The sequence below is a fragment of the Borostomias antarcticus genome (genome assembly GCF_949987555.1).
Source record: "Borostomias antarcticus genome assembly, chromosome: 1".
In the NCBI taxonomy this organism is placed as follows: Eukaryota; Metazoa; Chordata; class Actinopteri; order Stomiiformes; family Stomiidae; genus Borostomias; species Borostomias antarcticus.
Window position 1 is genome coordinate 26,176,259 of NC_140234.1, and position 15,721 is coordinate 26,191,979.

A 15,721-nucleotide genomic window follows, 5' to 3' on the forward strand; every position below is an offset into this window, starting at 1 on the left:
GCCGGAAAAGTATGGGAGAAGAGATGAGCGGAGAAAGCATGTCGCAAGCGTTCCTGTCCCCTTCTGATGACGTTTGCGGATCTGTTTACTGAGGAAATAGGATTTCGTAGAGAAGCAATTTGTTTCAAACCTGACATTAGCCTACACCCAGGTATGACAACATGCGTTCAGCTTTTATTATACATTTGCTGCTAATAATATAAGTAATGTATGAAGGTTATGTCCAATTTCAGGCGTTTTATAGCTTGTCTAACTGCAAGATACATGCCTGTCTATAACGTTAGCTAGCTAATGGCTGCTTCCCTCTAGCCGCTATTAGCTAGTGCTAACTAGACTACGGTAGTTAGCTAGTGCTAACCGTTAATGTGTGCAGAAATGCAACCGATCACTGGCCGACATAGATTGTCGTCATCTTCTCATTGCAATGATAAATGCATCTTCATGAATGTTAGTTATTGATGAGCTAATGAGATCTGGCATCCGTTTGAGTGGCATTTTATGTACCAGCTAGCTATACTAGCACCAGCTAGCTAGCTATCTGGCGTGCGTCGCCAGGACACGCTCACATTAACGTTACTAACAGCTGCCAACGTTGCTAGCTAGTTGCTAGCTAGTTACTAGCTAGCTACACCACCACGCGATTTACTGATGCTAGCTAGCTACCGATTGTTGTGCTTTATTGACGATTGCGTATTGGTGTCAACAGGTGTATGCAGTAGGCTACATATCGTAGTAATAGTTAACGGTGTGCTTGACACCCCCTCTCGTCCACCCTGCTGTGTGTGCAGGTGTGCAGTTAGCGGTCTCAGTGGAGGGAGTGAGTGGCTGGATCTCCAGTGAGATGACAGACCAGGGAAACAACAATCAGAACATCTCCCGGAACCCCTTCGCTGCGCTCTTCAGCTCCCTGGCCGACGCCAAGCAATTTGCATCAGGCCAGAAACCCCAGCAGCACGCAGAGCCCCCTTGTAAGTCACTCCAAAGACCTTTACCCCACTACTGACACCTTTACCCCACTACTGACACCTTTACCCCACTACTCACACCTTTACCCCACTACTGACACCTTTAACCCACTACTCACACCTTTACCCCACTACTCACACCTTTACCCCACTACTCACACCTTTACCCCACTACTCACACCTTTACCCCACTACTCACACCTTTACCCCACTACTCACACCTTTACCCCACTACTCACACCTTTACCCCACTACTGACACCTTTACCCCACTACTGACACCTTTACCCCACTACTCACACCTTTACCCCACTACTGACACCTTTACCCCACTACTGACACCTTTACCCCACTACTCACACCTTTACCCCACTACTGACACCTTTACCCCACTACTCACACCTTTACCCCACTACTCACACCTTTACCCCACTACTCACACCTTTACCCCACTACTCACACCTTTACTCCACTACTCACACCTTTACCCCACTACTCACACCTTTACCCCACTACTGACACCTTTACCCCACTACTGACACCTTTACCCCACTACTCACACCTTTACCCCACTACTCACACCTTTACCCCACTACTGACACCTTTACCCCACTACTCACACCTTTACCCCACTACTGACACCTTTACCCCACTACTCACACCTTTACCCCACTACTGACACCTTTACCCCACTACTCACACCTTCACCCCACTACTCACACCTTTACCCCACTACTCACACCTTTACTCCACTACTCACACCTTTACCCCACTACTGACACCTTTACCCCACTACTGACACCTTTACCCCACTACTGACACCTTTACCCCACTACTGACACCTTTACCCCACTACTCACACCTTAACCCCACTACTCACACCTTTACCCCACTACTGACACCTTTACCCCACTACTCACACTTTTACCCCACTACTCACACTTTTACCCCACTACTCACACCGTCATTATATTCACAAGGTACATCACTATTTGCAGTATGTATGTATTAAGGTAAAATTTAGTGGTGTAGACGTGTAAATATAGCTATCTATCTACATGCAGTTTATAATACACCTGACGAGTCTGCCAGGTAATGCAAGATAATTATCTATCTACCCAGCAGACCTAACCTCTAATGCAGTTACACCCAATGAAGTGATTTCCTGATTGTGAATCTAACCCATAGTAAATAAGTGGAAGATTATATATATATCCATAGCAGTGTCTGTTAGCAGCTGTCAACAAACAGACCACACTGTATGATGGATGGCTTCATGTGATTGGTTCTTGTCTTCCTGTGTTGCAGCGGAGGACTCTGGGGAGAGCCAATCAGAGTCGGAGAACTCTGTGAGTGACAGCATCGAGGACAACGATGACTCTGTGGCGGAGATCAGCCGGTCGTTCCGCTCCCATCAGGAGCTGTGTGAGCAGCTCAATGTCAACCACATGATCCAGAGGATCTTCCTCCTCACCCTCGACAACAGTGAGTGGCAATGAGAGGAGGTGGATCCTAGGTGCTTATGTTAAGGGTTAGCCTTCTTCACTGTGCTCTGATATACTCAGGGGTGGTTTTGCTCACACAGGTTAAGATTCAACCTAAATCTAGACCTTGGCTAACATGTTCTACTAGTCTGAGATTAGGATGGGTCCAAGAAGCGGCCTCTGTCTCCTACAGTAGCACACCAATGTTCACTACAAACAACCCATGAAGCCTTGGATAAAATGGCTATGGTTGAGGCCAGTATATCACACAGCTGTAGCGAGAGGCAACATTGCCAGGTAGGAAATGTTGAAGTATCGTACCAGAGGCTTAAAATTATCCTATTTTGAGGAAAATTATCATATGCGAGTCATAACCAAGAGAAATAGGCGTTAATGTGTATTTTTTTTATTTATTTTTTTAAACATAGCCTATTAATTGAGAGAAAACACTTTCTTTGCCTCATAAAACCATTCTCACGTGAGCTCACTTTTTTCCCTTATCTGGCCATCAGGTTACGACTAGATCCACACCCCGACTGGAAGCCTGTTCATAATCTGCATGAAAACAGTTTTGACCATCAGCTAAGCTAATGAAATACCTGTGTTTACCTGAGTTCAAGTTCCACCTGTGAGTCGCTGTCTGTCTGTGGCTATATTCTGCCAGGGTGCCTGTTGATAGGGTAGGGTAGGGTAGGGTAGGGTAGGGTAGGGTAGGGTAGGGTAGGGTAGGGTAGGGTAGGATAGGGTAGGGTAGGGTAGGGTAGGATAGGGTAGGGTAGGGTTAGGGTAGGGTTAGGGTAGGGGTAGGGTAGAGTAGCCTACCTATGGGATGCTGTCCAAGAGTGCAGCACTGTGTTCTATTTTGGACATTTACCCCTATTTGCGATATGTCTAACATGAACCTGAAACATAGAGACCATCATTTCACTAATCTCTCAAGTATTGAACTAGATGTAATTTTTTTCCGACAGGAACTATTTTGCGAACCGCACTACCACTGTAAACCTCCGCTCTGTTTACGTTGTAGAGACGACACATAGTCCTCCGCGGGCGGAAGGTCAGTACATCCTGATCTTGTCAGGACTCAGGAAATGAATGAAGCTGATGACAACTAGGCTACTAAGTGTCACAAAACAATCAAATTGCTGTACATTATGGGATTTTGGGCATTATTGATCGTACAGAGGGCAAAATTATTGTACAAATACGATAATTATTATACATCTGGCAAAGCTGATCCCTACGCATATCCTGACTCCAGTCCGTGCACTGTAGTGTCCTGAATGAGTGGCTTCTGTGGGGCACACAGAGTTGTCTGTAACAGAGGCAGGTAATGGTGTGATTCATCACCCACACTAACCACCTGCCTGTCCTGATGCAGGGCCTGTTCTAATGGGGTGTGTTTGGATGAGAGTGTGTCAGAGGAGAGGAGATGAGAGAGAGAGAGGAGTGGAGAGGACAGGTGATGGAGAGGAGAGGAGTGGAGAGGAGAGGTGATCGAGTGGAGAGAGAGGGAGAGAGATGAGATGAGTGGAGAGGACAGGTGATGGAGTGTAGGGGTGTAAGAAAATATCGATACACTTAAATATCGCAATATTTCGTGATGCAATATTGTATTGATTCTCTGAAGCGCTGTATCGATTTTTATATTTCAACGTGGTGACATGTTTTGGTGTTGTATTTAAGCCTCCGGCCGCTAGATGGTAGCAGGCATTTAGCATTTATTTATATACATATATATATATATATACTTTAAACTTTTTTTGTTTGTGCATCACATTGTGTGTTCTTTATGCTATGGGTTTTTCAAAAAGTAGTAGGCTTAGATTGTTTTTTTGGTAAAATCGCTATATATTGCCTTGCTTATAGTATCCTAATATATCGCAATATATCGTATCGTCACCCCTGTATTGGGATACGTATTGTATCGTCAGATTCTTGCCAATACACAGCCCTAATGGAGAGGAGAGGAGAGAGAGAGAGGAGAGGAGATGAGAGGAGATGGAGAGCAGATGAGGGGGGGGGGGGGGGGGTGAGAGGAGAGAAAAGGCGATGGAGATGAGAGATGAGGAGTTGAGGGGAGAGAAGCCTCTAGCTGTGCCCAGGGTTAGCCCTGCCCATCCCTCCACCCAGGGGAGATGCAGGGTGACTGGCAGAGTTTGAGAGGTCAGTGTGTGTGTCATGGGAAGACTCACCACACCCAGAGCACCCTCCTCCTCATCCTCTTTCTCGCTGGCAGGAGCTCTGAACAGAGCTTATGGCTTCCTGTTATCTCTTCAGAGTGATGTCATGGTTCCAGGAAGCAGGAGCAGAGGCCTTCAAGCTAGATGAGTCAGCCAGAGAGCTTGTGATAGACCCAGCAGATGATGGTCTCTCTCTAACCCTCTCCTGAGAGATTTCTCACAGATGAGTCAGCATCGCCACATCTGCTTTTAACCTGTGTCCCATTAGGATGACATCACATGCTAGAAGACATTGCTGGGAAACTGAAAAGCATAGCAGCCTGCATGTTTGGCCAGGGTCTGTCAAGGAGCCTTTAGAGACTGTACTACAGTATGATTGTAGCCTTCGGACCAACAAGTTGGAAACTGGTACACAAGCCTCTGACCCAGACCGACTACCACGAGCCTGACTGAACGGCATCATCTAAATTACATGGATGGAAATGGAGATTATTCATATAGTGAAAGCTGGTTTACACAATTAAACAAATGGCACTAACACAATAGACAGGGACTCTGGAGGAGTTTACCTTCGACTACACTAACGTTAGCTGCGCTGCTGTCGTCACTCCGGAGCGCGTCAAAAACGGGACATATTCCTGCAAAGTTATCGCATGCTGTGTGGTCAAATGTTTTTGCATATTTGTAGTATTTCCCCCCTTTGATGATATACGTTTTTTGAAAGCATTGCAAGTGTCCGTGTTGTCATCTTGTCGCGTGAAATTGTGTCGCGTGACACTTTCGAACGTTTATGCCTAGACAACATGTTGCTGGCCTCTTCTACCGCGGTCTAATAAAACAAAACAAGGTATCGTGCGTGCGATGGCATTGCGCATGCGCAGCAACGACAGGAATCGATAGCGGAATCGTTAAGGATTTTGGCCAACGATTCCAGGGAATCGATTCACTGGGAACCGGTTCTCAACAAGAACCGGTTTTCGATGTGCATCCCTAGTTATGAGTCCATTAGTGCAAATTCAAGGTGAATGTCGCGTGGCAGTGGCCAGTCGGGAGAGGGTATGTGTGTGCATTCGCGCACTGACGTACAACACGCGCGTCACATGCACTGGGGCCATGTCAATACCCCCCCGCCCCCTTGATTTCACCAGGTGGGGGACAATAGCCGTAGTATACCTGGGCTAACCACAGGTAGGCTACCTTACCCTGCTCCTGGGCACAATGTTGCTGTGGTATGTTTGCGTGTGAATAACCCGGTGTTTCCCCCCAGGTGACCCCAGTCTGAGAGGGGGGAATGGCATCCCCCCTCGCTGTGTGTTCCTGGAGGAGATGGCAGGTGACCTGGACGGACAGGACTGGCTAGACATGGACAACATAGAGCAGGTACTTTTACCAGTATCAGACACTAACGAGCCTCTCCTCTGTCCATCTTTCTCCAAGTTGCACTCACTCTCTCTTCTGTTCACCCCCAGGCTCTCACTCTCTCTTCTGTTCACCCCCAGGCTCTCACTCTCTCTTCTGTTCACCCCCAGGCTCTCACTCTCTCTTCTGTTCACCCCAGGCTCTCACTCTCTCTTCTGTTCACCCCAGGCTCTCACTCTCTCTTCTGTTCACCCCCAGGCTCTCACTCTCTCTTCTGTTCACCCCCAGGCTCTCACTCTCTCTTCTGTTCACCCCCAGGCTCTCACTCTCTCTTCTGTTCACCCCCAGGCTCTCACTCTCTCTTCTGTTCACCCCCAGGCTCTCACTCTCTCTTCTGTTCACCCCCAGGCTCTCACTCTCTCTTCTGTTCACCCCCAGGCTCACTCTCTCTTCTGTGCACCCCAGGCTCTCACTCTCTCTTCTGTTCACCCCAGGCTCTGTTCGCCCGCCTGCTGCTACTGGAGCCAGGAAACCACCTGCTCTACATGACCTCCTGCAGCGCCGTCAACCTGTCAGCCGACCGCGACGCCGGAGAGAAGAACGCCATCCCCTACCTCTTCGCCTGCTACCAGAGGGCCAAGGAAGAGGTGGGGCTGCACACACACACACACACACACACACACACACACACACACACACACACACACACAGCCATGAGGATATTAAGAGTTCTAAGCAATGGCTTCCCTGTCCCAGGTGACCAAGGTGCCAGAGAAGCTTCTGTCCTTCGCGGTGCGCTGTAAGAACCTCACAGTGTCCAACACCTGCACCGTCCTCCTCACGCCAGAGATTTATGTGAGCCAGAACATCTATGAGCAGCTGCTGGACCTTCTGCTGGAGGGGGTCAGCCGGGCCCGTAGGTTCTGCTCCGCTCCGCTCTGCTCTGTTGTGTTGTGTTGCGCTTTGTCCTTCTCTGTTCTGCTTCGTCTCTTTCCTCTCTCAACTTGACTCCCCCGTGTCTGTCTGTGTGTGTGTGTGTGTATCTGTCTGTCTGTCTGTCTGTCTGTGTGTGTGTGTGTGTGTGTGTGTCTGTCTGTCTGTGTGTGTGTGTGTGTGTCTGTGTTGTGTGTGTCCCGCTCACAGAGCCCGAGGAGGTGATAGAGTTCGTGGAGGAGGTGATGGTGGGGCTGCTGGCCGACCAGGAGGTGCGTACCTTCGGGGAGGTGGTGGTGCCGGTGCTGGACATCTTCCAGGGCAGGCTGAAGGACCTGGACCTCTGCCAGCCGCTGTTCTACTCCTACCTGGACCTGCTGCTCTACTTCAGCCACCAGAGGGACATCGCAAAGGTCAGACAGTCACAAGGACAGACGCAGGACTCTACACACAGAGCTCTCTCTCCCAACTCTGATCACAGCTCAAAGTGTTGGATGAACGAGGTTCAGAGCATTTGGCACTACACAGCATGACTGAAACAATGCCATACAACCATCAGAATAACCCGCTTAGATCCCATCCTACCCAATATTATCTCTTCAGAACAATCAGATTTTATTAAAGGCCGTCACTCCTTTTCGAATGTCCAACGCCTGTTAGGCGTGGTCCACTCCCCTGTGTCTGACACCATCCCAGAAGTGGTTATTTCACTAGATGCAGAAAAGGCATTCAACAGGGTCAAGTGGACATATTTATTTGAGGTTTTACGTAGATTTGGTGTTTGTTCTAATTACATTGCGTGGATTAAGTTGCTTTACTCCTCTCCCCGGGTGTCTGTGGTCACAAATGGGTTGCGCTCTCAGTACTCTTCCCTGTCAAGGGGCAGGGTTGTCCGCTGAGCCCTTTGCAGTTCGTTATGGCAACTGAACCCCTTTCAATAGCCCTCAAGTCAAGCATACAGAGATGGGGTTCGGAACACAAGCTGTCATTGTATGCCGATGACCTGCTGCTGTATGTCTCCAACCCTATGTCATGTATGTCTGATATTACTGAACTGCTCTCCAGTTTTGGCCTATTCTCTGGATATAAGTTGAACTTTTCTAAAAGCGAATGTTTCCCATTGAACGCCCTGGCCCCTCAGATCCCCCAGAGTAGCTCACCCTTTCATATATCCAAACAAGGTTTTAAAAACTTAGGAGTTAACATTACTCGTGATTTTATAGGCCTCTTCCAAAATAATTTTGGATCCCTTATCGACAAACTTAAATCTGACCTTCAGGGATGCTCTCCACATATCCTTGTCGGGCAGAGTGAATTTGGTCAAAATGAATGTCTTGCCCAGGCTCTTGTATTTATTTCAATGTCTACCAGTATTCCTTCCAAAACCCTTTTTCAAATCTGTAGACAAGCTCATTTCATCTTTTATTTGGGTTGGTAAAATTCAGAGAATCCATAAAGAATTCCTTTAGAGAAATAGAAGGGAAGGCGGTCTGGCTCTCCCAGGGCCGCTAACATACAGAAAGTTGTCTCCTGGGTTTATTCTTCTGAGGCAGTCTGGTGCCAAACCGAAGCAAGGATGTGTTTCTCATCCTCCCTTCATGCGCTAGTCACTTCAAAGCTCCCACTATCCCCCTCTAAATACAACAGTACTGTTCAATTCAAGGACCAATGTCACAATCATCTCTTTAATCCAGGCGGGCAAGATGCATTTTATACTCTATAGCGGCGGGAGGGCTTAGTGGAATTTAAAGACCTCTACATAATAATAAAAATAATAATAATAATTTAAAGACCTCTACATAGACGACACATTGGCAAACTTCAATGACCTTTCAAACAAATTCCATTTACCTTATTTAAGCCTCTTCCGCTACTTTCAGATTCCTCAATTTGCCCAAAATTATTTCCCATCTTTTCCCAACATGCCCCCAACGTCTGAGCTTGACACAATTCTTGATTCCGCCTCTAGTCTAAAAGGCCTCATATCTAGACTCTATGACATACTGTCCCTTAATGGAGATTCACTCCATGAGATTAGATCACGCTGGGAGGAAGAACTTGGTCTAGAAATAGCAGATGAAACATGGGAACATACATTAGACAAAGTGAATGGGGCTTGGACTCATACAATCTAAAGTGCTCCACCGTATCCACCTTAGTAAATGTAAACTGTCAGAAATGTACCCTGAGCTCAATGATACATGTGATCGGTGTCACAGTGCCCCAGCAGACCATACCCACATGTTTTGGTCCTGCCCCCAGCTGAGTAATTATTGGTCTAGTATTTTCACATTTATATCTGAGACAATGGGGCTCGATCCACAACCTAATGCCTCTATTGCCATCTTTGGGGTCCCGAGAAGTGATCAGCGACTGACCAATATACAAAAGAATAATAATGCTTTTGCTTCCTGACTGGCTCGGAGACGAATCTTGCTCGAGTGGAAGTCACCAAAACCACCCACAGTCTCAATGTGTCTAAAGGACTTAATGCTTTATCTTAAATTGGAAAAGATTAAATATACGATTAGAGGATCCACAAATACATTTTACTCTTCCTGGGGCTCTGTGTTAACATATGTTGATGGCCTAAATGCTCTCCCTGGGATCCCATATTAAAGGAGTAGTAAAGGGAAAATGCATGTTTAGCCCTGTTTTAAGGTTACTTATGATCATATACAATGGTTCAGATCAAAACGTTGACAAAACTAGCACTTTTGAGAAAGTCTGATAATTGCTCTACTGTAGCTCAGTTGATAGAGCGGGTCGTTCAATGATCGAAGGGTCAGCGGTTCGAATCCCAGCTCCGACTGTCCACATGTCGAAGTGTCCTTGAGCAAGACACCTAACCCCAAATTGCTCCCAATGAGCAGGTTAGCACCTTGCATGGCAGCTACCGCCATTGGTGTGTGAATGTGTGTGTGAATGGGTGAATGAGAGGCCATTGTAAAGCGCTTTGAGTGCCGCTAAGGTGGAAAAGCGCTATATAAGTGCAGTCCATTTACCATTTACCATTTACTCTACCACCGTTTTGGTCATACAATGGATGTGGGTGGGCACCGTGAAAAATCATTCAAAAAACATGTTAAACTCTCAATTTCAAAGACAAGAGGGTTACACTGTCCCCGACTGGCTCCGACCTGAGGGGGCGGAGTCTAACCACCACACCACTATTCACGCCACGGGCCCCACAACTCAGCCCCTGAGTGGGCTAGAGACACATGGTCTTCACCGGTGCGGGCGCCGGAGAGGGGTACACTGTCCCTGACCAGCTCTGACCTGAGGGGGCGGAGTCTCGGTGCATGGAGATTGCCCGGTCCGTAGTAGTTCTAGCAGTAGCTGTTACATACAGCTGCAGCAGCTAGCCCGCCCATTTTCTCCAGGAAATGTACTTTCTAGTTAACATGTATAATGTTATTCACATACTTCTGTTGAAATAAAAATACTTGTGGAAAATAAATATTAAAGTTATAACTTAAATCTTACACCTACTAAGGGCTAGGTGTAAGATTGAAGTTATATATAGCTTATGCCTTCGTTCAGGTGGTGCAACCCATAAATGTTAGTATCTCAGAAACTCTGACCTAACCTTGGAAGTTAGGTTCAAACTAAGCTACATTCCAACTTACAGTACGATCAGCTGGTGCAACCCAACGCAGGATTCTATTGTTCTTCTATTGGATGTAAAGAGGCAGCAGACCAATAAGAGCTTTGAACAGGAGAAGGCCGACCTGCCTTATCACACAGGGCATGGTGAGTCATATCTGTCAGCAGTATTAAATCTGAGGGCAGAGTGATAGACCAAGTTCAATGAGGGTTAGGGTTAATTAGGTTAGTTGAGGCAGCAGCATGTCTGTTATACCAACATTGTCCAAAACTGATTAAAAGACTGCTTCAACAATCCTCTTCGTACTATTCAAGGGAAAGCTAGATCTGTTTCTGTAGAGGAAAACAATTTTCTGTTGCCGCTTAGAGGCTAGGTTATCCACATGAAAAATTGTCATTGTGCCACAGGCCAAGATGTTTATACTCAGTGACTCTTTCAATGCAAGAGCCACTAGTAGTAGATATATGCACTTCATCATAATCAATATCTCTGGCACTCGAGAACAACATTAATTTTACTAGCATTAAGTACTAATTTAATAAAAGTTTCCTGAAGATCATTAAAAGAAAGCTGCAAGGTCTCAGTGGCCACTTCAACAGTGTCAGCGATATGGTACACAATAGTATTGTCAGCATACAAATAAGCATGACAATCGGTTAAAGAAGAAACAATATCATTAAGATAAGATAAGCCTTTATTGATCCCACCCAGGGGGGACATTAGGCGTTTCAGCATTGAAAATTACAGAACGGTTGGAAAGAAGAGAAACACTAGATACAGCGTAACAAAAAAGACACAAAATAAGGGGGGGGGGTAGTACCATAACAAGGGGATATCAGGGACTGAGTGCATCCATATGTACAGTAACTGTGCAGTATATAATAGAATAAGATATATATGAACCCGCATACATTCAGTCTGTATAAATATAAATAAGTATACAAGTATATACATTTAGGAGTACACAATATATATCATCCATCACCAACAGGCGGACCGTGGTCTGGATCCGGACCCTGAAGCCATCCAATCCGGACCACTTCTATAACCCGATAAATCAATGAGAATTTCTCCCTTTTGACGGGAGTGTATGCAACTAGTTTGAGCCTGCGCAGCCTTTGTAGTATTTTACGGCATTTGTTTACTATCTCACGCGTCGCTAGCCAATCAAATCTGCATGTTCATTGTCTGACGTCCACCAGTCTACACGTGACAGCCTGGCTATCGTTAACGTTACTGTAATCAGAGCGATTCCTTGCTAACATTAGTTGGAGTTGGACACTGCATGACCAGAGAAACGTAATGACAAACGAAGAGGGAAGTGAGATACTACAAGACAGAAGTAACGTCAGCCTATACATGCCGTGCTCTAAAATAAGAAAAATAGATGTTGAAAATAGGGCGTTCCATCAAGAATGGACCGAGTTGTATATATTAATTCTCACCGCGGGTAGCCCTAAACCTGTTTGTCTCATATATTTCAAAAGCTACCTTGTTTTTAAATGTAGACCTCATTTTACTCAAGTTTATAGTAGCCTACTTTTTATTTATAATCCATCCTAAATGTGAAATCCCTCCTAAATGTGAAGTGTCAATAAACAGGTTGAAATATTGTTGAAATGTAGCCTAGGCCTACTTCATTTGATTTTAAAGTAAGTTGGGGACCATACAACTGAAGTGAACAATATTTTAACTTCCATGCATATTTCACAGTAACATACTTACACCTATGACACAGAACGCTCAGGCACTGTTGTATAGTCTGATGGCACTGGGACAAAGTCAAGTCAAAACGTCTGAACCGCAAAGTATTGCACCTGGGTGGGATGAGCCTGTGGCTGAAAGTGCTCCCCATCTGCCACAGCTCGCCATAGAGGGGATGGGAGGGGTTGTTTAGGATAGACTTCAGTTTGTCCCTCATCCTCCTCTCTGCCAAAGACTCCTTACATATATAAATGGTAAAAAGGACAGGACCCAAAACTGAGCCTTGCGGCACAACTTTAGTTATAGGCAGGAATTCAGATTGGCCATAACCCGATTTCACACACTGATGCAAAATGAAATGGAGGCCTTGATTTCACTTACTCTGATGCTGCTTATTTTTTCATTTCAAACCTTTCAACTCGTTAGACACTGAGGTTTCCCTCATTTGCGGTGTCGACGAGCTAACACAATCATACACAATCATAAACAAACAATAATAAAGAACAACGGATCAATGTACAGTGTTACAGATAGAATCATTAAAAACAATTGCAGGATGAAGTGCAAAGGCTAAGGGCCATAGAAACCTAACCTCTCCCCTCCCACCTGGTCTTTCACTATGGGTTAGACCCTAACCCTGTTTCACCCCCCCCAGGTTCTGGTGGAGCACATCCAGCCTAAGGACCCCACTAACGGGCTGCAGTACCAGAAGAGCCTGCTGGGAGCGGTGCTGAGTGTGTCGTGTCTGCTGAAGACCCCCGGGGTGGTGGAGGGCCACGGGTATTTCCTCAACCCCTCCCGCTCCAGCCCGCAGGAGATGAAGGTCCAGGAGGCCAACATTCACCAGGTCAGCTCTCCTCTCCTCTCAGCCTCACCTCCTCTCCTCTCAGCCTCACCTCTTCTCCTCTCAGCCTCACCTCACCTCCTCTCCTCTCAGCCTCACCTCCTCTCAGCCTCTCCTCTCAGCCTCACCTGCCTCACCTCCTCTCAGCCTCACCTGCTTCACCTCCTCTCCTCTCAGCCTCACCTGCTTCACCTCCTCTCAACCTCACCTCCTCTCAGCCTCACCTGCTTCACCTCCTCTCAGCCTCACCTCCTCTCCTCTCAGCCTCACCTCCTCTCAGCCTCACCTCCTCTCCTCTCAGTCTCACCTCCTCTCCTTTCAGCCTCACCTCCTCTCAGCCTCTCCTCTCAGCCTCACCTCCTCTCCTCTCAGCCTCACCTGCCTCACCTACTCTCCTATTTTTATTTTGCCTTTATTTATACAGGTAAAACACATTGAGTCCCAAGGACTCATTTTCAAGTGTGACCTGTTCCACAGGCATTTAGCAATCACACGTTAGGGGGCAACAAGACAAAATTAAAATAACAGGGACAAGGTACAGGGACAACAAGGTAAACAGTAACAACAATACAGGCTCAGGATGATTCAATCCTGATGATCACTAATCAAGATGATCCACTAATGACACTAAACATAGCTACTGTAGCTAACAAATATAGCCTACTTAAACAGCACAGTAAAATCAGTCTAAAAACTGCTAAGTGCTAAGGACAGAGAGAGGGTCAGCTTAGGGCCCTTACATAGTCGCCGTAAGCTCCGTGCGCAAGGCCGTACGCGAGGCCGCAAGGTGACGTTGACGTGGCCTCGCGGAGCTCCGTGTGACATGCTCAAAATCGAAACGCGCCGTGAGTGCAATTCCACGCGTACCGATGGGGCGCTAGAGGGGGATTCTGATTGAAACTGCGAAAAGACGATCATAAACAGAGCTAGTTTTGAATAATGGCGGCAAAATATACACTGCAATTGACAGCGGAGAAGGAGGAGCAGCTCTGTGAGCTGGTTAGGGCTCACAGACATATTTATAATACGGCAGATCGCCTGTATTCAGATTGGGGGGCTGTGGAGAATGCGGTCTGGAGAGTTCTTCTTCTTCGTCTTCTGTTCGGTCTGGAGAGTTCATAGATCACCGGACTATAACCACTGATTTCCCCCTGCTGGTGGGGTGGTGTAGTGCACCTGACAAGACGCGGCCCAGCAGTGATGTCCTGAGTACGAAGGTTGTAGGTGGATTGTTTACGTGAAAGGTGATTAGATAAGTAGGAGGGGAGCAGACCAAGGATGGGTTTGTAAATGAAAGTATACCAGTGAAGGGTTCAGTCATCGGTCTCCTCTCCCATCAGCCTCACCTCCTCTCACCTCATCCCTACATCCTACGGAGTGTATTCTCGCAGTGAGCACTGTGAAGGGCATGGGGAGTAGGGTGTCAAAATAGCGCTCGTTTGGAATGCCCTTTAACGTCATTTTCAGGGCTGTCGCATGTGTCAACAGCCTGTCACAAGCTATACTAACCATAACCATTGTTTATGAATGAATCCTATCTTAACTGAAGCTAAGCTTTCGGAGTGAGAAAGTGAGGTGTCCTGATCTCAAGCTATTATAAGCCCAAAACGGTGGGGCCATCGGAGAATTTCACGGAGTAATTGTGCATCACCTGTTTAAGCAGTTGAGTTTGACACAGCTGTAGCCGAATGGCTATTGCTAGTTTTGCGTCCGATGTCCCATTCATATCTCAGCCAAACACAACTATGTTTGAACTTTTCCACTTGCCAGCTTGTGCTACTCATTATTATCTTTGGGGGAGTTGCTTGTGCACAGGAGGGATTCTTTATTGGGAATTAGGCGTTGGATTGTATTCAGACATAACGTAGGCTGGTACTGTCAATGGCTAAAATGCTGCCTATTCAGGCAGCATTGGGAGGCAGGGAGGCATCAAGTCATGTCCCAATCGAATATTTACAAACATGCTGCCTGCTGAGGTGCCTCTGACTGGGCAGACTGAAGGCAGCACAAATGTATCCTTCATTGGTCAAGATATCCCACAATCCCATGCACTTTGAGCAATGGTAAATGGACTGCACTTATATAGCACTTTTATCCAAAGCGGTTTACAATGGCCTCTCATTCACCCATTCACGGCAACTGCCATGCAAGGTGCTAGTCTGCTCATTGGGAGATTTGGGGTTCAGTGTCTTTCTCAAGGACCCTTCGACATGGGGAGAGGAGGAGGCGGGATTCGAACCGCCAACCCTACAATCATTGGACGACCCGCTCTACCACTGAGCCACAGATGAGATAGCAATTTTGTCTACATGACTGCTATGTCACTTTATGAAGTTTGAATGTTTTCAGGCGAGAAAGTAACTGTAGATTCCTAAAATGTGTCAAGTTTATCAAAATAACCCGTTTATATATTGGATCTGATGTTTGTTTTCCTCTTCTTTAGCCTAATGTTAGCTAGGCTACGTTAGTTACATAGATACCGGGTTTGACAGAAACATTGGAACAAATAGCTAAACAAGTTGTAAAATGATTTGGGGACCAATATCTTTAGCTATCTAAGTAGCTAAAGTAACTAACTTACTACATTGTTGTCTTAGCAGTTGTTAAAAGAACAGGATACAAAAAACAAACTTGTTCCTTCAT

The 15,721-nt window shown here is 46.4% G+C and overlaps 1 protein-coding gene across 1 annotated transcript in view; it reads left to right on the forward strand.

The window, feature by feature from the left end:
- Nucleotides 1-83: 83 nt before the first annotated feature.
- The window catches only part of ube4a (ubiquitination factor E4A), a 26,654-nt gene continuing 11,016 nt past the window's right edge, over nucleotides 84-15,721 (forward strand). The window contains exons 1-8 of the mRNA XM_084448017.1: nucleotides 84-151; nucleotides 789-968; nucleotides 2,273-2,449; nucleotides 5,899-6,011; nucleotides 6,485-6,637; nucleotides 6,747-6,906; nucleotides 7,134-7,336; nucleotides 12,890-13,081. Of these exons, the coding sequence (XP_084304143.1) occupies nucleotides 842-968; nucleotides 2,273-2,449; nucleotides 5,899-6,011; nucleotides 6,485-6,637; nucleotides 6,747-6,906; nucleotides 7,134-7,336; nucleotides 12,890-13,081 (1,125 nt within the window). The 5' untranslated portion in view covers nucleotides 84-151; nucleotides 789-841. The remainder of the gene's footprint in view (nucleotides 152-788; nucleotides 969-2,272; nucleotides 2,450-5,898; nucleotides 6,012-6,484; nucleotides 6,638-6,746; nucleotides 6,907-7,133; nucleotides 7,337-12,889; nucleotides 13,082-15,721) is intronic.